This window comes from Misgurnus anguillicaudatus, chromosome 22 (genome assembly GCF_027580225.2).
Source record: "Misgurnus anguillicaudatus chromosome 22, ASM2758022v2, whole genome shotgun sequence".
NCBI classification, from domain to species: Eukaryota; Metazoa; Chordata; class Actinopteri; order Cypriniformes; family Cobitidae; genus Misgurnus; species Misgurnus anguillicaudatus.
Window position 1 is genome coordinate 38,740,816 of NC_073358.2, and position 24,185 is coordinate 38,765,000.

Here is a 24,185-nt window from a genome sequence, read left to right on the forward strand (position 1 = left end):
AACTCTGATCTTTAGCTCTCTCAATAGATTTTCAATTGCATTTAAGGTGATTCCCTGGCTGTGTGTTTGGATAAGGGTATACCCATCATGAGATGTTTCTTGCATGACACCTTGGTAATGAGACACTATAGGCCATCAATTTGACCTGAACCAGCTGTTATTATTTGCACTGACAAGGGGCAGGATTGCTTTTTTATTACTGACTGTCTTGGCGTTCCATTTTTGCACCTCCTTGTCTTCAGGGGTCCAATACTTTTGCCTGTGTCATTTTACACAATACCTTAAGTTATGTACATGGTTTGATTCTTTGCATGTGTGGATTGCATGGGTTGTTACCAACATCTGGTTAAAATTTCATGTCAATAGTACCTTATACAGTATCACTACTTAAAAAATGGTGACGTGTTCAAATAAGTATTTTACCCGCCGTATGTATTTATATTTAGATATCTGTTCATTTTTAAATATCTGTTTAAGAATCACTTTACTATGGACATTGTGGAGTCACATCTATACAAAATATATATTTAGGTCATGCCATTATATAGTTTATTGATGTTTACATTTCAGAGTTGTTGATCTACACGCACGCACGCCCACACACACGCCCACATAAACACGCACAGTCACTTAAAATGTGAACAAGTCAGTTTTAGCATGTTTTACTTTAGATGTGAATTTGATTGTTCTGAGTTTGCGATTTGTGTTATCAGTTGTTTCATTTAAAGGGATAGTTCACCCAAAAATTAAAATGATGTCATCATTTACTCACCCTCATGTTGTTCTAAACCATACCTGTCAAGTATCCCGTTTTGGCCGGGAAAGTCCCGTATTTTACCCTTCTTTCCCGGCGTCCTCCCGTATTAGTATTTTCCCGTAAATCTCCCGTATTTTAACCTGCGTTATTACAAAAATAATAATGCCCAGGCGGAGTAATAAAAAACATTCCCAATCCCAGATCGCTAAAGATCCACTCATTCCGCTAATCCACTTCGTGTTTTCCCACCCGCTCCGCAGCATCTCTGTGTGCACTCTCTGCCTGGAGAACGAAGACGACAGTTTCTGTCTGAAGTTTGTTGCATTAACAGGTAGATTTATTACATAATATATCAGTTGTTAAACCGCAGAATTACTAATTTGAAAGTTTGTTTATGTATTTCTTTGGTTAATGATTTGCTGTCGGTGTTCTAAAAGTGCTAACAAGTTAGCAAGCAAACAGCAACAAAATATCCACATTATTATCGTTACAATGCTTGTCTAATGAATTAAATGTTCCCGGTCAGATCTAAGTTAACATAAACACTAAATTTGCTGTTGTTGGCACACTTTGTAGACAAAAAATACCAAAAACACCAATGCCTTCACAAAATAAAGACAGAGAACGGAAAGGGAGGCTGGTAAAGGCAGTTCAACATTGCAAACATTGATTCAAAACTCCATCAAGCCAACAGGTAAATCATATTGAATATCTATTGTCACACTTTAATTCTTGTTATTATATTTTCCTATTATAATCACTTGTAATCACTTGTCTAAGTTGATGCTAGTAATATAGTAACACATCATTTATTTATAGTACTTTATTAAAACCATACTATAGTACCACCCCCATAGTGCCCTTTTTGGTTTGGGCCACTGCCCCATCTCGCATTTTCATTTTCTAAATGACAGTTCTCATTACAAAGAAAAGTGAATGGTTTATAAATAATTTTGGCATTAAGGTATAATGCAAAAGAAGTTAAAATAAGGCTTTTCAAACTAAGGCCATGGGGTTTTGTACCGATGCAAATTTGTGTGTGAGTGTGACTTATGAAATGTAGTTTTCACAGAGCTGTGTGTTTCACTAGTTTTCTTGCTAATGAATTAGTTTGTTTAGTTAATTTTAACACAATTATCAGCACTAAGGTTTAAAAAATTATCCGGCCCTCACCAGTCTTAAAATGTAAGGAATACTGGAGCTTGTTTGGGTTGGTGGTGGGACTGTTCGCGGTGGGCGCCGGAAAATTTCCCTTATTTTCAAATCCAAAACTTGACAGGTATGTTCTAAACCTCAAAGAGTTTCTTCTCTTGAATACAAAGAGATACTTTGATAAAATGTAAAAATACTATACTATGGAAGTCAGTGGGTGTCGTCAACTGTGTGGTTATCATAATTTATCAAAATATCTTCATTTGTGTTCCAAAGAAACTCATACCGGTTTAGGGCAACACGAGGGGAAGTAAATGATGACAGAATGAGCTGTCCCTTTAAGTATTTTAAAATGTTTCTCCTACACTGTAAATAGTAAAAAGTTTGATCAACTTTAGGTGAAAAAATTAAGTTGAGAAAACACAAAAGGTGAAGAAAAAAAAGTTGAGAAAACAAAAAATGCCAACTTTTCACTATTTACTGTGTAAAATTGATTATGAAAATTAATATAAAATTGTAATTATTATATATACACACTGTAAAACATTTCTGTAGAAATAACAGTATTACTGGGTATTACTGGCAACTAGCTGCCAGTAACTTACTGTAGATTTTACATTTATGTTATTTACTGGCAACAGTTTGTTCCAAGTTAAATGAACATGAAACATTTTCAGTCTTTATCTTCTACAGTAAGTTACTGGCAACCAGCTGCATAATTACAGCACATTTTTTACAGTGCACTGTAAAAAAAAATCCGTAGAAATTTCAATGTTATTGCAGCTGGGTTGCCGGTAATTTACAGCAGATCCAAATCCATGCTATCCACTGGCAAGAGTCCGTTCAAAGTTGAATACATTTTAAATATTAACAAGTCTTTATCTTTACAGAACAAAACCATACAATAACAGCCTCATGCAAAGCATTCTGGGCACCAGAAATCATCATCAACCTTTTTCTGTTTTTTTGCTTCAGATTTGTTTCCCAGAATGTTTTGCTTGATGCCGTTTTTTAGTTTTACTCTATAAAGACAAAGACCTGTAAATGTTAAATGTTCATTTAACTTTGAACAAAATGTTGCCAGTAAAAAACATAAATTTAAATCTACGGTAAGTTACCGGCAACCCAGCTGCAATTTCTACAGATTTTTTTTATAAATCTAGATATTTTATATAAAAAAGTTCAAGTTGATATTGTAATTTTTAATAATACTGACTTTTGATTGATGACTTGGCAAAAGCTCAATTGGTATTTTTAAGCAAAAGTTTACATGTGCTCTTCTTTTAATCTCGAAACGAAATAATAAAAAAATTAAATGCATCTCTGAGCAATATTTCCTAAACCTATCGAAACACACCAACATATACTGCATTTTTAGCTCTTTAATACACAATGAGTGATCTCGGCCAATCTAAACAAAACCGGAGCTACACACACATCTCACTTTATGTCCTCCTTTAAAATCCTTTGTAAGATCAAAAAGCAAAACGTCACGTATCAGTAAAGGCTCTAACATAATGGCCGGATCTCCCCACTTCCCAGAATAGTGAGATCATCTTTATTGTTTGTTTGGCTAGATTGTCATTGATCGCACTGAAAGGAAGAACCCCTGCTGCATAATCCAAACCGTATACGTAAAACAAGTATTTTATGCTAGTGTGTGTAATATGAATCAGCAATGAGTTCTTACCTGTTGTGTGATATCTGTGCAGTTCAATCTGTGAGTGACCTGTAGTCTCGTCTGACAGCATCCACAACATATTTATGTGCCTAACCACCCACCCCCCACACGCACACACTTATAGCCATCCCACAACACACGTTTACACATCTTTGAATTGATTTCCTTGATGTTAGATAATGTAGTCGTGTGTAAACGTTTGTTTGTGTGTGAAATTCAGGAACACTGTGTTTTGTTCTGAGCTTGAAACAATGACAAAGTGAGACAATTGGGGTGAACCTACCCATTGATCTCATAAGGGGGTTTAACGTACTATCACAGGTACAAAATCATGGTGTTTGTAGAAAAAGATGTTTCGACTGTATGGGATAGTTTGCATGTTTGCATGATGATGTGTAGTCATGTGACATGATCCATGCATCTCACAGCTAGGAAAGATTAAAAACAGATTTTACATTAGCATTCAGATTTTGGTTATCATTGACATTTGAAATTATATTTATACAAATTAATAATGAAGCTTCTAGTGAGTGTTACTTTGTTTCTTTAACACGCACTGAAGCATTTCAAATTGCAGAGATTTTTTTGTCTTTTTGTCACGTAGCAGGTCTACTTCAAAGCACCCTAAAGTACACTAATGTAAAGTTAGGTGCTTGAGGGCACATTAATGGTAAAGCATGACTGTTATCTCAGTAAATCTCTGGCGGGTAGCACCTGTAACCTTTGCATGTGCAACCCAGATTCTTACTTATTATGCAACAGTGTATGCTACCCTTTTTACTTTTTTGCTTATCAACAATTTTATAACCCTTATAAATTCCAACTCTGTCGAAAACAACCATATTTACTCATATTGCAGTCATTACATTGTAAATTTACAATTGCAAATTTTAAGGCAACAGTCTGTAACGTCCAATAGTCAATGGAATGCATGGAACTAGGATGCAAATACTAAAAGCATTTAAGAACATAAAACCCTTCAAAAGCATTTGTTCAATGGTTTCAGTTCTTGGCTTACAGGGTCATAGCGTCAATCAGTAAAAAATGAAGAATATGAACTACACATTACAGAGGAACTACTGCTAAACCACTTGAGAAATACAAGTAATCCTGTTACTAGATACTGCAAGCAGGTTTTTCAAGCTTCATTTACACTGGAATTGTTTGTGGTTGATTACATTCTTTCCTTTTCTTAGGAGCTGTTTGTGTAAACCCCCATTTATGCATTTTTATGTACAGTGATATAACATGACTACTATGATCTAACAGGTGTTGAAAGGTGATGTTGATCTCACAGATCAAAAATTGAGTTTGGCCCAGAAAGTGTTTGGAGAGCTCAATCTTAATTCATTGTAACATTTCACACGTTTCAGGAAATTTGCCACGAAGATCAGGTGTTTGCATTTATTAGAAGCGACAGGTAAGAGAGGCCAAGGAGAGTGCAGTGTGTGTTTGTATATACAGCACCCACTGTGTTACACAATTTTGGCTGTATGATTCATAAAGAACCTTTAACATTTGAAGAAAGTTCCTGGTATAGTGAATAAAGGTTTTTAAAGGAAAACACCACCATTTTTCAATATTTTACTATGTCTTACCTCAACTTAGATGAATTAATACATACCTATCTTTTTTTAATGCATGCACTTCATCCTTTCACAGCGCTTCGTGAATGTGCCAGCATCTAGCCCAGCCCCATTCATTCCTTAGGATCCAAACAGGGATGAATTAAGAAGCCACCAAACATTTCCATGTTCTCCCTATTTAAAGACTCTTACATGAGCATTACTCAAGTAAGTATGGTGGCACATAATAAAATTTTTAAGCGGAAACAAAATTAGAACTATATTGTATGGCGAAAGAGCACTTAGTTTGCAGCACTTCGACCTTGGCGCACAGTAACATTGAGCAAGAGAGGGAGTTCACAGGATTGATGATGTTACTGCTCTTTCGCCTTTTTGAAAAATGTGGTGTTTTCCATTAAGACTATACAAAGATAAGAAATAAATGGTTCTTTTAAGAACCTATGACAAATAGGTTCTTGGGGAATCAAAAATGGTTCTTTTTTGGATTTGAAGCAAATGTGTAAGAACATCTAAGAGGTAACTAGTGTTAGTAGACCTATGGAGAAATTTTTTATTTTTTTACCCTGAACATCATGCAGAGCCGGCCCACCCACTAAACGAACCTTGCAATTGCAAAGGGCCTCGTGGCCAGCAGAGGGCCCCCTAAAGTCACTTAGCTAGTGGTTGAAAAAAAATCATTCATCAAAAGTAACATAAAATAAATATAAATATTCATTATTTATTATTATGGCAATGTTAAAAAGGCTGTTACTTGTTATTATAGTTATTATGAAAGTTCGCTAATAAGATCTCTTTCTTGCCGAGATTGATTGACACACAGCAAACAGCGCAGCAGCCAATCAGTGCCCGCGATCTATGTGCAGGCGAAAATTCCGCCCACAGAACGCAAAGTTGAGTTGAGCCGGTGCTGTGTCGAACTCAGTTCCCCCCATGTTTCCCCTTAGTGTAGTGCCTTTATAGCGCCTTCACCACGTTACATTTAGAAAGATTAAAGATTTGAATTGGTTATACTAAAAAGGCATAATATCATGTATTTTATAATACAATTTATTAAATATTTCATACATTTGACAGTTTTCTATTAGGGTATTTCTTTTAAAATATAGCCTGTCTTTTTCTTTTTTTTCCCTTTACTGGTTGTTTTAAAAATGTTATGTTTGCATACATAATTAAATAAATATTATACATATAATATGATTCATACTGTAAAAATAATTGGCTTACCATTAAGAACAATACAGATACGTTACAGAGATGCACACATATACATCTCAGTAGCCATTAAAACTTTAAATATATAAATAATAAAACCTATAACGTGATAAAAACGCCATAAAAACACTACACTGAACGGAAAAATAGGGGGAACATAGGGGGAACAGACTTCGACACAACACCGGATCTCTGATACAGACGCGAACTTTTGCTGTTGCTTTAAGCACAATTTCTTTAATGTTATATGTGTTTGTGCGTAAATGCGAAGTAAGTGGATCTTATTTGACTTCGGTAATGACCAAACTGTGGTCTGTTTGACTTCTCTTTCTTATATTTGCCATCATAACGTGAATTGGTTTATTAAGCTTAATAATTAATATTTGAACGGTTTAAAGTGTTAATTACTTCTGTTACGCTTATATTTCACGTATGCCATTGTCATTTCTACATATTTATGTCATTAGTGTAATTATATTGTTGGTAAACGTCTGAATTTAAAGTATTTTATGTGTAAGAGTAAACTAACTCATGCGTATATGCGTGGTACATGCCCAGACAGTTGTTAAACCACCTGCTAGCCTTTGCAAAAGTGTATAATGTCACTGTTCAGTGTTTAATATTTAAACTATAGCAATGCATATGACATACAGTAGCCAGCTTTGTTAGATTAATGTTATGAATGCAATGTTAATTGTTAATCTTCAATTATTAATATTATTTGCAAGTTAATTGTTATTATCCACAAACCTATGTTTCTGTCAGATTTAGCTCATCTCAAACAAGCCTATTAACTTTTGTTATGCTAGTTAAGTAAGGGATAATATATTGTTATAGCGAATGTTAGGTACTATTAACCTTGTTTGTGGTGTTTTAGATATTATTGTTAATTTTGTTTATTTGAAAAATGTAAACATTAAAGTGTTATATTCATTATTTTATATAATATTTTATTTAAATGTTATTCTATTTACTCTATTTCATTTAAATTATATATATAGGCTGTTGTTTGTGCCTCTTAAACTCTGGTGTCAATTAAAAATGTTTCTTTGATGGTCAGTGAAAGTCACTTTATCAGTCTTTTTATTCAGCAAGTTCATCAGTGTGTGTTTGTTGCACTGTACTGCCATTCAGTTCAGTCAGTGGTATCATATTTTTCTGTTAGACATCAAACATGGAACTCAAATCAAGAACTCAAGGGGGCAGTTTCCCTGACAGGAATTAAACTAGTCCTAGACTAAAATAAAAGTAGGCTAAGAGCTGTCCAAACTGAAAAACGCTTGCACTGACATATCTTAAAATACACCAGTGCCCTTTGTTTTGCCTCAAAATCCACACAAATAATGTTTTTAGTAAGGCATTTTTGTTAAAATTAGTTATGTTTTCTAATTAAACTAAGGCAGAGTCCTGTCTTAAGATATTCCCTGTCCGGGACCACCCCAAGGTCTTTTATTGTCATTCTGTAGGCTACATATTGCCACATAAGAACGAAATACGTACTCAGGACCAGCAATGTAAAAAAGAACATTAACATACAGTATACATAGAATAATTAAAACATAATTTATTAGACACATTTAAAAAAAGTAACATAGTATATATAATATGTGCAGTATAGTCATAAGGTAGTCATTGCTTTTCTTTAGGCCTTACTTAAAACGGTCAAAGGGGCCCCCGACCAAATTTTGCTTTGGGCCCCCAAAGGTCTAGGGCCGGCTCTGACATCATGCCACGTTTACACATATGAGGCCACATTTATAAAGATATATTCCCAAAAATTACTTAATAAGACATTAAAATTATCGAAATATTTGTGTAAAGCATCTTAAGGGACAACCTCACAGTTGTCTTAAAAGTCAAAAGGTTAGGTAAGTTGTTTTATAAGTTAATTTGGTTGTTTTAAGTGTGATGTATGGTGTAGTCTGAAATCGCAAATTTAATGGTCCGAAAGATTTTTTTTAGTAATAAGAAATGTCATATAAATAAAGTGAAGATCTGTCTTTAAAAATATTTAATTTTCATAATTAGAAGTAGATGTTCTTTTTACATTTATTATTTGAGTCAAAGTGACTTCAAACATAGAGGGGGTCACAAATATTATGTTGTAATACATAAGTATTATGCCGATAATAAACACTCTAAAAATGCTGTGTTGTTTTAACCCATTTTTGTGTCAAATATAAATATTTTCTTGGTTAATTAAACCCAACGGCTGGGTTCATCCCTTTTTGACCCAATGTTGTGTTGTTAATAAAATACAAAAACATTTTACTTCCTGCATATTAAACTTGAATAACTCAATTAACAAGCAAATAACAATAAGCAATTAATTTCTGTAGTATACATATCACATGTTTATATAATAGTGGATGCCTAAAAAAAGGTTACTGGATACTTAAGTTTATGTTACTGAAAAAAAATATTCATTCAATTTACTCAATTTTTTAAGGTAAGTGGTCGCAATCAATTTATTTAAGCTACATTTTTTTCTAATTTTTTTGTTTAAATGTAGCTAATAAATTGATTGTGACCACTTACCTTAAAAAAAATTAGTAAATTGAATGAATAATTTTTATTCAGTGCATTGGGTTAAAAATAACCCAGCAGAATTTAGAGTGCAGGTATTCAAAATCAATATCAATGTCAAAGCTTTATTCTTAAGAAAAATAAAAATGTTCTTAAGAAAATATTGGAGAACCTCTAAAGATATTCTTTAATGCACTTTTAAACGTCTTATAATTTATCTTAAGAATTTTTTTATCCGACCCCATGGATGTAGTTTGACGGATGAAATTTAAAAGACTCTGAGAATGTGAATAATGAAGTAAAAGCTTTCAATAAAATATTTTCATGGGTATGACTTAGAGCTTTTCTTTGTTGATCATAACTGTTTAAAATGTAAGCAAACGTCCTCATTCTCATCATAATTCTACAGAAAATAAACAAACCAAAAACATTTTACAGCCGGTGAAAGATATTGTGTACACGTGAACAATTTATTCATGAGGCTCTATTACAATTACAGTATAATGCAATTTATAATCACTCATTCATTAATAACATACTTGAAAAATTTTTCATTTTGGTTATATAACTGTGACAGACAGATTTAAGACATAACTTGGGTTTAATCTGCAAACATCTGAAATATAATAAATGATCTATATATATTTATATATATAAAAATTGCAAATTATATTTGCAAAATCGTTCTTTATCATTTGATGCTGCCGCTAACCATAACAGTGTAAATAGAAAATAACTGATATAACAAAACAGCATCACCTAACCCAGCAGACAGACTAGGCCTACAACATCCAGCAACAACAGACACCAGCGAATACAGGAAGTGACCCATCTACTTAGATTCTCCTGAACCAATGGCAGAGTACAGAACAGCACTTAGGTCAATGACTGACATTGACATTGTCCATTTCTGTTTGTAATCATACAAAATAGTTATAGTTGCACTTTAGAGATGTACTCTACTACTCCAGGATCTCCATAGGCACGGTTTCTTTGAGGTCGCTCAGTTTCCTGGAGAAGGATGAGAGTCGTGTGCTAATAGAATCTCTTTTCTGTGTCAGCCTCTCCCCATAAATATGCCACAGCCTTTCGCGGAAGTGATTTCCCACGAAGCAGTAGAGGAAAGGATTGATGGCAGAGTTGGAAAAGCCAAGGCAAAGGAAGAATGGCAGTAGTTTATTGATGGCTTGGAGCACCCAGCAATCCCAATTCACCCACAGCTCTCCCAGAACTCCAAGGAACGCCAACACATGGAACGGGAACCAGCAGAAGAAAAAGGCCAGTACCACAGCGGCCACCATGCGCAAGACGTGGACCAATCGTGCAGAGTCTTGCTCCAGGTGGTTCGGGGTGGCCATCAGTTGCACGGCGATACGGCTGTAGCAGGTTGCTATGACGACAAACGGGAGCAAGAACCCGAGGGTGTTCTTCGCAAGAATAAACCCGTTGTGCCAAAAAGCGCTGGGGTAAAAAATGACACAAGCCGTGACATTGGTATCAGGAAAAGTGTGTATGTCACGAAACACAACCGTGGGCACCGTAGTCAGAGCTGCCACGACCCAAATGACGGCGCTCACGTACCTGGCCCGGTTCACGCTTCTGCTGCTCTGAGAGTCCAGCGGGTAGACGATAGCGTGATACCTATCCACGCTCATACAAGTGATGAAGAATATACTAGCATAGACGTTTATGGTTAACAGACCACCACACAGCTTGCACATAATCCACCCAAAAACCCAGTTATAGTCCATAGAGTAATATACAGCCCAGAACGGCAAAGAGGTCAGGAATAGCAAGTCTGACATGGCAAGGTTCACCAGATACGTGTTAGCTACGGTCCTTCGGCCCGAGCTGTGAGATAACACACACACCACCAGCAAGTTCCCAAAGAAACCCAGTAGGAAGATGAGGCTGTACAATGTCGGGATCACTTTTTTCTGGTACTGGGAGGATGTGAGAGAGTTGAAGTCACATGATGAGTTTGTGAAGTTGTGGTGGAATGTTGACACACTGGGTGTGGTCAAATTATGGGCGGAGTCTGTTTCCATGGCGTCTCTGCTGATAACCTTTCAGGAGTATAAAGTTCTGGAATGAAAAATAAAGAGATTATTTTTTATGTTCCTGTAAAAAGACAAATGATGTTAAAACGTTGATAAAACACAAATCCATCTTATCACGTTCACTTTATCGTAAACCTTCACTAAAACTTCTAGTTTTCACTTTATTGAGACAGAAAAACAAACGATTGTGAAAGTCCTGAACGTCAGCCCAAAAGCAGCGAAAAATAAGAAAGCTATAAATCGCAGCCTGAGTTTTACACTTTGCCAAAATATAACAAATAAATAAGTGTGAGCAAAACAAAAAGTGGGCCGAGACACACGAAGACTTTCAAACGTTTGCGTGACTGCCCAGGATCCAGTTTGTTTGAAATGTTCACGACAAAAAACTTGATCCAGTTTCAATACTATTTAAAGCACTTGTCCCACGCTCGCAGACGGCACAATTCTCAGTCTGTTATTAAAGACGCAGAGAGAAGAACAACATCCCACTGCATACTGACAGCCAACAGTCCAATGGGACCAAGGTTGCAGCATCCTCTTCTGTCAGTGTGAGAAAGGATTTGCGTGTGTGCGTGTGAAGGAAATGCGAGTATGTATGAAGCTTGTGTGACCATAACTTCTTCTCTGTGTCCAGCACAGATGTGCTTAATGGCTCTCAGTAGGTTGCACCCAACAATACATCTGGTTACTGTTAACAGAGGCGTGCGGTACACAAAGACATTTGATTGGCTGGAATATCATCTGGGGGGGGGGGTCTGTCCCATTCCCAAATAGTAATCAAAACTGATGTCAAGATATTCTGTTCATATTTCTTCAATGAGCTCAGGAACTTTATAAAATATGACACAACATACATGTTCTTAAGAAAATATTACTGATATCTGGTGAACTTTTAACCTAGTTTGCAAATGAAAGTTTTAGTAAAAGTTAGTTATTTTAAGACATTATTTTTGTAATTTGCAGTGGGTTTAAACCTAACACCATACAAATACTCTTAGAATGAATGTGTTAAAGGAATATTCCATTTTCTTAAAAGAAAAATCCAGATAATTTACTCACCACCATGTCATCCAAAATGTTGATGTCTTTCTTTGTTCAGTCGAGAAGAAATTATGTTTTTTGAGAAAAACATTGCAGGATTTTTCTCATTTTAATGGACTTTAATAGAGCCCAACATTTAATACATAACTCAACACTTAACAGTTTTTTAAGTGTTTCAAAGGACTATAAACAATCCCAAACGAGGCATAAGGGTCTTATCTAGCAAAACGATTGTCATTTTTGACAAGAAAAATAACAAATATACACTTTTAAAGAACAACTTCTCGTCTAGATCCGATCCAGCGCAACATAACGTAAATGCGTAGTGACGTAGGGAGGTCACATGTTACATATATAAAACGCACATCTGCGGTCCATTGTAAACAATAAACTGACACAAAGACATTAATTAGTATCAGTTGATATACAACAACGTAGGAACGGTCCTCTTTCAAGACACTTGTAAACACTGGCGCGAAGTTTCGCGTTCGTCCTCTGTGACCTCTTGACGTATTGCGTGGGGTCAGCTGGCGCATCACGACCGGATCTACATGACGAGAAGTTGTGCTTTAAAAATGTATATTTGTTATTTTTATTGTCAAAAATGACAATCTTTTTGCTAGATAAGACCCTTATGCCTCGTTTGGGATTGTTTATAGTCCTTTGAAAAAAACTGTTAAGTGTTGAGTTAAGTATTAAATGTTGGGCTCTATTAAAGTCCATTAAAATTAGAAAAATCCTGCAATGTTTTCCTCAAAAAACATATTTCTTCTGGACTGAAGAAAGAAAGACATCAACATTTTGGATGACATGGTGGTGAGTAAATTATCTGGATTTTTCTTTTAAGAAAATGGACTAATCCTTTAAAAACCCACCCCTATTTGTGTTATTATTAAAACAACACATTTTGTGTTACTTTTAACACAAAATCAACATAAAATGACACATAATGTGTTAAAAGCATAACACAAAAAGATGTGTAAAAAATGAACACATCTTTTCTAAGAGTGTACTTAAGTTGAGTACCTGTTCTGGTTACTCTGCTTGCGTTACGGGATATATCAACGAAGCTGATGATGATGAAGTTTATTATAATTTGTATATCCGCTCACCATTGTCACGGTAATTCATTTATGAAGATTGATTGCCGCATTAAACACTCTGAGCCTAAAACTATGTTCACAGCTGTAGGAAATCATCTCTGACATATTTCCAATGCAGCACATGTTCTGAATCAGAATGTTACGCTTGACGGGACCCAATTTAAAAAACATAAATTCTGCTTTAAGCTAATACTTATCTAAGACAATGGTTTTAGACGTGCTGATATTAGGGAATAATCTTTGAAAGGGATAAACATGTTAAACATCATGTTGTCAAGAAAGAGCACATAAACTTCGACATTGTTTACTGTGCTTGTGCACCTTTGGAAAGTCAAAAAAAAAAAATGTTTGTAAAGTCATTCTTCTTTGAAATGCTTTCTAACTATAAAAAGTAAAGAAAAATATTTAAGGTCGAAGTTATTGTTATTTCTAGGAGAGAAAACAACTCCCGCAGTGATGGTGTACAGCATGTAGAACGTGAAAATACTTGACATTGTGTCTCCTAGACACATTGGTATCATCTTAACTTTAAACTGTATTATTACAATACTAAAAAAGTCAATATACCAGTAAAAATTAGTTTAAAGTAATTGAAATTATAGCAATAATAAAACAACTGGATATGCATCTCTGCACTCTTAGCAAAAGAAGTAAAGCATGTTACCTGGGTGGTACCCTTTCAAAAAGTACACATTTATACCTAATGAGTGCATATTAAGTACCTCATAGATACATATTGGTACTTCAAAGGTGCCTAATGGTACATATTAAAACATTTGTAAAGGGTACTGTCCCAGTGACAGCTTTTGCACCTTTTTCTAAAAGTGTAAGACTTATGCGCAATCTGCTAATATTCAAATCTTACTTTTTGGATCTATGGGGATTTTTGAATAAAATCATATTTTAACAATAATGGGTAACACTTTATTTTACAGTGCATTTGTTACACATTTCATGTTGTTATTATTATACACTGTCAGAAAAAGATCAAAATATGTACCTTGGTTGTCACTGGGGCTGTACCATTTAAAAAAGTACAACGTTGCACCTAAAGAGTTTATATTAGGTACAAATTGTTACCAAATGTATAAATATCTGTACCTAAACCTTTTTAAAGGATACTGTCCCAATGACAGCTTTTGCACCTTTTTCTAAGAAATGTTTTTTAAGAAAAGTGTAAGACTTATGCTCAATTTTTAGACTTTTTGGATCTATGGGTATTATTGAATAAAATAATCTTTTAACAATAATAGGTAACACTTTATTTTACAGTGCATTTGTTACACATTTCATGTAATTATTATACACTGTCAGAAAAATATCAAAATATTGTTGTCACTGGGGCTGTAGCATTTAAAAACATACAGTGGTGTACCTAAAGAGTTCATATTATTATTATCTCAAAGGTACAAATTGGTATCAAATGTACACACATCTATACCTAAAATGGTACATATTAGGACCTTTTAAAGGGTACAGCCCCAGTGACAGCAACATGGTACATATTTTGACCATTTTTTTCTAACGGTGTAGCTATAATAGTAAATGCATTATTACACGTAACTAAGTCTAACCCTAACCCTATAGTAGGTACATTGTTAATTATAACTAAAGTTCTCTGTACTCAAATGTATTATTATGATGTGTGACCTAAAAAAGTGTATGTTTCAATGCAAAAACACTGAACAACTGTGTGATTCTGTCATTTTAACATACCTTTCAGTTTCCAGCGCCAAGTAACAAAACTCTTCTGTCCTCCTGAAGGTGTCCGAAAAACTCCTGCACACGTTTCCTGCTGTAAAACGAGCTAAATTATTCCTGCTTAGCCCCTAGCAGACTTTCCCATTTTGGATGTAGTGCCTCTTCAGCGTGTAAGTATATTGGGGAGTAAACAGCCAACCAGATGTAGAGTTTGTTAAAATTTTTACGTTCACATTCGTTCCACTGGGAAAAGGAGGGTCGAGAAGGATATGGGGGGAGAGAGAGGGAAAAAAATTAGAGCGTTCTCTTCCTTTTAGTAAATGCCTGCGTTTGTGTTAAAAGCATCTGTCCGTGCCTTCTGTTGAAGCTTTTTATGAATGCTAAAGTTGAAGAGAAATGAGAGACTTGAAACATATTTGGGGAGCACTTCAGCATTACACACACATATACCAACTTGGAAATGAAAGACAGATGTGCTACGGTAGTGTTTATTATGCGCTTATAAGTCATGTTTCATCCAATAAAGTAAATAATGTCTTTCTGCTTATGAAGTTAGTGGTCCCTTGTGTACCATGAGATTCAACTTCTCCCCCTAAAATGATGGGTTTGGATCTCACCCTCTATCAGTGTTAAGACCCAAGCGAGAAACCAAATAGGCTTCATGTAACACAGGAAATTTAGAGACGTCATAGGCTCCACATTCGCTCTCTTCTCTGGTTACTGTGGCAACGACCCTGCAAGTGACCCCTTGGAGGTCACGGGCAGATGTGTCATAACAATATCATAATGAGGCAGATAATGATGTCTCAAATGAGGAGTGCTACCACACCAGAGATTTTGGAAATGTACAGATGATATTACGCAGAACCGTGTGTGTTCACATGCGATCAATTTTCTTCCAAACAAATAAAGTCAAGTTACCGGACATGATGTTTCTCCTTTGACAGATATAAAACTTTGGCCCTTCAAAGTTCCCACAAAACAGTTTCTTTAACAAACTTTGATACATTTCCTGAAAAAAGTTATGTTGTGATGGACATGAGAATCCCTTAAACCTTCTGGCACAAATTTAGCATCTGTTCCACAAGAGCCATTGATTTCCTGATCGATTTGGTAGGGACTCCAGAACGCCGCCAATAAACGCCAAATGAGTTGAGTCATTGAGTTTGTACTGAGCGAAACTAAATTTGGCACTGAAGGAAGGACACAATGTATTTTGTGCCCACTTTACAGAAGCTGTCATGGTTTGCTTGTTGGGGTACAAATCCTTCTGGACGTCTTGTGTCTTCCTGTGTTTATGTGACATCCAGCATGTATGACCTCAGAGAGACATTTACTGAGATCCATATCTATTCTCTGTCAGTGAAAAATGTCCCCCTTCTCAAAAACTTCCTTTTGACATCCATCAACAAAAACAGAGAGAGAGAGAGAGAGAGAGAGAGACTTGACCAATCCACACGACTATGTCATAAATTGTGTTAAAACAGCAAGGAATAGGAGAAATTTCTTTGAACTCAAGAAAACAGAGATCAGTATGACCATCTGTTAGTGATGATAATTTCGAAACAACAGCTCTATGTGACTTTGTTCAAAGCAAGAGTTGCTTTCATGTGACCAATAATGGAAAAGGCACAGAATACAGAGCTGATGGATGATAGCAAAAATTAAGTTTGGTAAAAAGCTCTATGCAACCAAATCTAATCACTGTACGATTGAAATGCGTTTGTTGAAAGGACAACATGTATGACTTATTCTGACATCAACCTACATGCATCAGATCCGCATTAATGTAGTTCAATGTGCTTTACATCAGCCTGACAATGGTATGCTTGTAACGCCAGAAATCATGATAGCAAATCTAAAATAACAGGCGAACGAAAGACATTTAGCGTATGGCATACAAAAATTAATCTCCAGTTTGGCAAATTGTCAACATTTTAAGATTAATTTATTTAAACATTTTTTTTCAACAAAATTTATCGAACTGTACACATTTTGACAGCTCTTGGTTTTCTTTTGTTTGCGCAACTGTTATCTTGTGGCCAGCTATGTTACTTTTGGCCAAGCTTAATTTTATTGCTAGATTGTGTGCAGCGGTCCACATTGTTTTGTCTTTTAGGGTTAGAACGAACTGCTTCAGAATTTACTTTTATATCGTAGTTTAACTTTATTTGGTTAAAAGTCCGATTTTAAACTGCTGCCCCCGGTGGCCAAAGCTGGAACCATTGTTGCGTGAAACATTATGCAAGTGCAAAACATTATCATAAAACATTCACACACACGCAGTCACCATGGAAATCCCTCTATTTACAGCCAAAATGATACAGACAGTATGATTTGGCAACTTGAACTCATGTTACTGTGCCAATAAAGCTTATTATGAAAAATTACCTCGCTTATTGGAATGGGCTGTCGGTTATAATTTGGTAATAAAATTATGTGCTACAAAATCCACTCATCCATTCTCTGTCCTCCTTATCTTTAATTTAAACCTAGAAATGTTTATGGGTTTAGAAATAAAACAGACACATTTTCACTGTCTAACGGTCCTTTTTTCCCACTGTATGTGAAATATGGAAGCCATGATCAATATAAATATTTAATTTGTACTGAAACCCAGGGGTATAGGAGACCTAATGTACACACGCCTAAAGCATTATTACGAACACTTGTTCAAATTCTCATTAATGCAATTATCTAATCAACCAATCACATGGCAGTTGCTTTAATGCATTTAGGGGTGCGGTCCTGGTCAAGACAATCTCCTGAACTCCAAACTGAATGTCAGGATGGGAAAGAAAGGTGATTTAAGCAATTTTGAGCATGGCATGGTTGTTGGTGCCAGACGGGCCGGTCTCAGTATTTCACAATCTGCTCAGTTACTGGGATTTTCACGCACAACCATTTCTAGGGTTTACAAAGAATGGTGTGAAAAGGGAAAAACATCCAGTATGCGGCAGTCCTGTGGGGGAAAATGCCTTGTTAATGCTAGAGGTCAGAGGAGAATGGGCTGACTGATTCAAGCTGATAGAAGAGCAACTTTGACTGAAATAACCACTCGTTACAACCGAGGTATGCAGCAAAGCATTTGTGAAGCCACAACGCGCACAACCTTGAGGCTGATGGGCTACAACAGCAGAAGACCCCACCGGCTACCACTCATCTCCACTACAAATAGGAAAAAGAGGCTACAATTTGCATGAGCTCACCAAAATTGGACGTTTGAAGACTGGAAAAATGTCAATTTCTGTTGAGACATTCAGATGGAGTCAGAATTTGGTGTAAACAGAATGAGAACATGGATCCATCATGCCTTGTTACCCTTCTGCAGGCTGGTGGTGGTGGTGTAATGGTGTGGGGTATGTTTTCTTGGCACACTTTAGGCCCTTTAGTGCCAATTGGGCATCGTTTAAATGCCACAACCTACCTAAGCATTGTTTCTGACCATGTCCATCCCTTTATGACCACCATGTACCCATCCTCTGATGGCTACTTCCAGCAGGATAATGCACCATGTCATAAAGCTTGAATCATTTCAAATTGGTTTCTTGAACATGACAATGAGTTCACTGGACTAAAATGCCCCCACAGTCACCAGATCTCAACCCAATAGAGCATCTTTGGGATGTGGTGAAACGGAAGCTTTTGTGGGATGCACATCCAGGCCACAATCTCCATCAACTGCAAGATGCTATCTAATCAATATGGGCCAACATTTCTAAAGAATGCTTTCAGCACCTTGTTGAATCAATGCCACATAGTATTAAGGCAGTTCTGAAGGCGAAAGGGAGTCAAACACAGTATTAGTATGGTGTCCCTAATAATCCTTTAGGTGAGTGAATATTGTAGCCTACATATCATTGAGAAATTTTCAAAATCAAATACATTTGTGTTTCCAACACTATTTAGATTCTAGAAAAACATACATAAACTAAGGGGGCGGGTGTATGTCCCAACAAAACACAAACAATCCCAAACATTTCTTCTCCCTGATGGACAATGTAACATCTGTGTCCATGGGAACTGGTACCTCTACACATATAAACACATAAACACACACGTTTACGATTTTCTAAGTGCTTTGGCACAGTGCTAATTCACCACAAGCGTAGTACGGTACATGAGTCATTTATCTAATATATAAACACATTCCATTCCCTATCAAAGAATAAGTGCTTCTCCCCATTAACTGACAGCAGAAGCCAAAGAGAGGGGGAGAGAGAGAGAAAGAGAGAGAGAGAGTGAGAGAGAGAGAAGAGAGGGAGGAAGAGGGAGATTGGAGGAAGAGGAAGGGTCATCAGGGGGGACAGGATGCTGGTTTGGGGGAGAGTCTGAAGGGATAAATTAGAAACCAGCCCCATTGCACAGAAAGAATGAGAACCACGGTCACAAAACACCATCCCATGGTCAGGGTTCACCATAAACTCGCTAATAATAGATCAACGCGTGTGAGAAAGCATGTGTGTACGTGTTGCATTTGCACTGTAGACACACACACAGAGGTAAACAGTACTGCAGTAAATGTGATTACTGATACAATAATATTATTGTCACATTATTGCATTGTAGAGATTTTTACCTATGATTAGATTGGCATAAAATGACAATGTGACTGATGAGTGATTTGTTTTGGTGCAAGCACAACATTATTATGGTGTATTATTTTACCTCAGGCTGACAGCTTATCTGCTACAAGTTGGTGGCTCTTCTGTATTTTTGGTTGTCTGGATCTAAACACAATAGAAAACAATAAGTTGTAGGTTGATAGCGTTTTTTGCACACACAAACAAGCATTTCCCAGTCAGCTAATATGATTTTTAACTTCATGAAAGGTTATCAACATTCCCCCTTGGCTCCAATATATTCATTATGAGATTTTGAGCATAAAGTGTCATTTCACTAATTGATTTCACTTTAATTTCAATCTTTGACAATGTCTTACTTATTTAATATTAAATATATAATATTATCACAAAATGTTCTTTACATTTTATAGGGGTTTCAGCGGCAACAACATAAACAAACGGCTTTGGGACTCAAAAATATAACTTCCGGTAAAGTTCTGTAATGAATCAACAACAAGTCCGTTTAGAGTAGTTTAACGTTATCTGATAACAAGCGAATGAAATAAAAGCGAATGAAAAGTAGATTACCTTAGTTCAAATCATATCTAAAGCGTAGAAAAACTACACCGAGCTCCTTAATGTGTAAAAATAATGTATGCAATGTTACCTACAGATCGGCTGCCAAACTTCCCTTCACATAGCGGTGACGTCAGTAAGTGACCCATGGCTAACGTCTCCCCTCGTCTTTAGGAAACCAAAACATTTATTTTTGACAAGGTATTTCTTCCACAGTTAAGTTTGGCCACTAATCAAACCATTAAACAAACAGAAACCAAAGTTAACCTCGGGCCAGACGCGTAACCTCGACAACGCGCGTGCGTCTGATCAGTGATGAAAGCATCTTTTGTATGTAGAAAACGTTTAATCACCAAAAAATGACTTTAGCTTGGTTTTTCACATGGTGGGTTATGTATAACACATTATTATGAATGTTATCACATTTTAAAAAGATATTAGTTCCTTAATTAATTCCGTTATTTTTCCGAGTCTGTTCCCTTAAGAGAGAAATTTACAGTCAGTGGTTTAATTGTGGTGTCACACACTAGAACCAACCTCATATAAGTGTTTATTTTTTTTAGTCATGTTTTTTTAAAATTAATTAAATACAGAAATGTCCATAAAATATTGGTCCACTGACCTCCTGCTGTACCTTAAGGGACCCACAGGGGTCAACATAACCCAAGTTGAAAATCCAGGCTATAAATCAATCCGATTAAAGAACATGCTGTACTCATGTGCAAATGTGAAACTCACAGACAGTGTGTGAGTGTGGTTAACGTTAGTTCCTTTTGGATGAATAGAAGAATCCTTTTGTACACGTATTTTTTTAACATGCTGTACCATCAATTGTCTGACATCATCACTCCGAACATATTGTAACCAGAAAGCACATCACACGATAATAAAAAAAAAAGACGGATCCAAATGGTTTAAAGATGACATCCAGACAAAAGTTGTATATCATTTCCTGGCCTCTTTCATAGACAGGACTGAGAAATCAGACGGTTTACCGCATTGTGATGATGGATCTGACTCTGTGCTGCCCCCTGCTGTTCAGCAACACAAAACATCCTCGCGCCATTCTGACTGGCAGGGACAGCGTGGGAAATCTGAAGCATTTGGGTTACTTTGGAAGGTGAAAAAGCAACGCAAGCCACACTACAACAGAGGGTTGAAAATAACCCTGTATTTTTAGAGTGTACATTCAGTGACGAATTAAGTCAGAATAGGTGCACTATTTGTTTAGAAATGTATAGGAATAGATATAAAGATGTATTAAGGTACATTTTAGAACCACATCACTGCATCACTACATCACAAGGATACAGCCAAACGCCATAAACTATCTGCATGTGCACATCTCCTACTGTACTGTTCATAAATAAGCTACTCCTGGCCTTCAACTGCTTCATCACAGAAGACCAAAACAAAATTAAATAAGTACAGAGAAAGTAATGTCCTTTAGGTCCTTCAATATCTCTGAGCAAAAACCTTTTCTGCATGATGGCTGTGGTAACTGGAAGTGATAAAATAATCCGGTTGCATATAAAAACATGACAAACTATTAACAATAAAAACATTCATTAAAATGCATCTTTTACTAGATCTTTGTTATTATATTGTACATGTACAAAAAGACAGAGCACAGAGAACTGAGACGGATACATCCAACAGTATGAGGAGCTGGTGTGGGGTTGCTTTTGCCATGTATGCAGCATGTTCCTTTACATTTGGAGCATTTAGGCTGTGTATCTTACAGGGCAATTAAACAACCAACAATTTGTGCTAAAAATAACCATCATGAGTGAACGCCCATGTCGGAAGTAAAAACGTATTAATATCTTGGTAAACTCAAATAATTCTTATTAAATAACATATCACAACAATGCAGGTACAATGTAAACAAATGCAGTATTTTTTGTTAAATCAACAAATACTTTTATGGTTACTTAAACTAAAAATAAAGTTAAACAATTTCAACTATAAGTTGTAAACTTATCAAAGGTCAAAATTAAAAATAGTAGGTTGAATTGACTTACAAAACCAAGTTGATTTAACCTCATGCTGCATTTTTTTACAGTGTAATACATGTAATACTATTGCTTATCTTACTATTAATAAATAACATTAGTTTTGAAACACTTTTTAGAGGAAAATTTAGATTTAAGGACAGACTTGTAGTAAATCTGGAGAACAATATTATTCAGACTATAGTCTTGGGTAAAACTTAACACTGTCATTACGACAGTCCGAAATATATACCAAACAAAAGGCAGAGCGTTTGTAGATGAGGATTAAAAACATGAGAATAGGATGACAAACATAAAATAAACATAACATTTTGAATGAACTGAAAGGCCCAGGACAGATTTTCTATCACTCATCAGTACAAAATGTCAGTGGATGTATTGTTTTTTTAAAGGTGCAATGTGCGACTTTTAGAAGGATCTCCTGACAAAAATGCAATATAATACACATAACTATATTATCAGTGGCATATAAAGACCTTACATAATGAACTGTATTGTTTTTATAACCTTACAATGAGCCGTTTTTATCTACATAAACCGCAGGTCTCCTTACATGAAAGTTGGAGCCATGTTTCTACAGTAGCCCTAAATGGACAAACTGTTCTATAAAGTAGGGCTGTCACAATGATTAAATAATCGTCTCATCGCGATTGTTTGACCTCATCGTGATGATTTTAGATCACCGCAATTATTGCACATCTCTCTAAAAAACACAAGGGGGAGCTGCAGCATACAAGACAGAGACAGTATCATATAACTTTTAAATGTGTGTTATGTGTATTAATATTTACTGCCAAGTAAACCTTACAAAAGTCATAATCGTCAAAGCCCTACTATAGAGCGCATTTTGTTTCTCAAACGTGAGGATGCGTCATAGGAAGGCTGCATATTTCGGCTGCCACGTCATCACGCTTCGCCGAAGGACATCTCAATCTGAAGGATGCTTCGAAGGCAGCCTATGTTTCGTGCCCTTCATTCGGCCACTTTTAAAGGATGCATGAACTGTATCCTTCGTGCCATTAATCACCCACAATCCTTTGCACACAATCAAAAAAAAATTGTGAGAATCAAATGGAAACTTTCGTCACCCAAATTCATTCTAAAATAGAAGCCAAACATTGAAACGAGTGGGCGCAGAGCTCACCTAATTTCAGTATGAAACGTAAGACAAAACCTGGTTTTACACACAAAAACATTTATGGTTTTCTTGATTTTTTATAAGTTAAATAAATCACAATGTTAACCTGCAAATTCTGTATAGAATTGGGAGACCACAAACGGATGCTATATGATTCTCATTCACAGTACTGAATAAATGGAAAGTTGTAATAACTTTTTTTGCGGTGAGACATTGCATTATCTTTAAAGGGACACTCCACTTTTTTTGAAAATAGGCTCATTTTCCAGCTCCCCTATAACATTTTTACCGTTTTGGAATCCATTCAGCCGATCTCAGGGTCTGGCGGTACCACCCCCAGCATAGCCCAGCACAATCCACTGAATCCGATTAGACCATTAGCATCGCACTAAAAAATGACCAAAGAGTTTCAATATTTTTCCAATTTAAAACTAACGATATCACGCAGCGCCCGAAAATAGTCCCCTTGGTTACTTTCAATAGCAGGGGACTATAGGAAAAATATCGACGTTATTGGTCTAATCAGATTCAATAGACTATGCCAAGCCCCGCCAAAAGTGATACCGCCAGACCCGGAGATCGGCCAAATGGATTTTTAAAACATTAAAAATCAAATGTTTAACACTAGGGGAGCTAATTTTTTTTTCAAAAAAGTGGAGTGTCCCATAACTTCTCACTTAAAACTTCTCACTTAAAAAAAGACCACGGGGGCGGAAACCATTATGACAATTATTAGACCGTCTCATTCTAGCATTTAAAGTTGTGGAGGATTGTCAGAAGGACTGAACTAGGAAGAAAACAGCCGTCCTAGGGCGCGTCCTTGCGTTTGAGAAACACCTGTTTTAAAAAGGAGAGGTTAGCTGTGAAATGAGCCGTTTTCACTGCTAGATGCCGCTTAAAGTCTCACATTGCACCTTTAAATGCTTGATTCTCAACTGCGTTTTGTGACGTACGCAAAATCTGTATACATTTTTTATACATGGATAAAACAAGCATCTCGATAGGTCCAAATGTTTCAGCAAAAAAGCAGCTTTAGTTTAAAATCAGCATTAGTTTATTATAACTATTATTG

At 36.0% G+C, this 24,185-nt stretch overlaps 3 protein-coding genes across 6 annotated transcripts in view; all 3 read right to left on the bottom strand.

Moving 5' to 3' along the window:
• Positions 1-21,382, bottom strand: part of LOC141358899 (uncharacterized) — a 29,812-nt gene extending 8,430 nt beyond the window's left edge. Inside the window, exons 1-3 of the mRNA XM_073860794.1 lie at positions 20,052-21,382; positions 19,488-19,549; positions 3,600-4,018 (exon numbers count right to left, since the gene is read on the bottom strand). The gene's annotated coding sequence lies outside the window, so the exon portion shown is untranslated. The remainder of the gene's footprint in view (positions 1-3,599; positions 4,019-19,487; positions 19,550-20,051) is intronic.
• Positions 9,877-10,962, bottom strand: agtr2 (angiotensin II receptor, type 2). Its single transcript, XM_055198040.2, has one exon. It carries the CDS (start codon positions 10,960-10,962, stop codon positions 9,877-9,879), a length of 1,086 nt encoding a protein of 361 aa, XP_055054015.1.
• Positions 21,383-21,524: 142 nt separating the features above from the next.
• Positions 21,525-24,185, bottom strand: part of tpcn1 (two pore segment channel 1) — a 16,211-nt gene continuing 13,550 nt past the window's right edge. For all 4 annotated transcript variants that reach the window (XM_055198917.2, XM_055198916.2, XM_055198918.2 and 1 more), the window contains exon 26: positions 21,525-24,185. This exon is cut by the window's right edge and continues 535 nt beyond it. The gene's annotated coding sequence lies outside the window, so the exon portion shown is untranslated.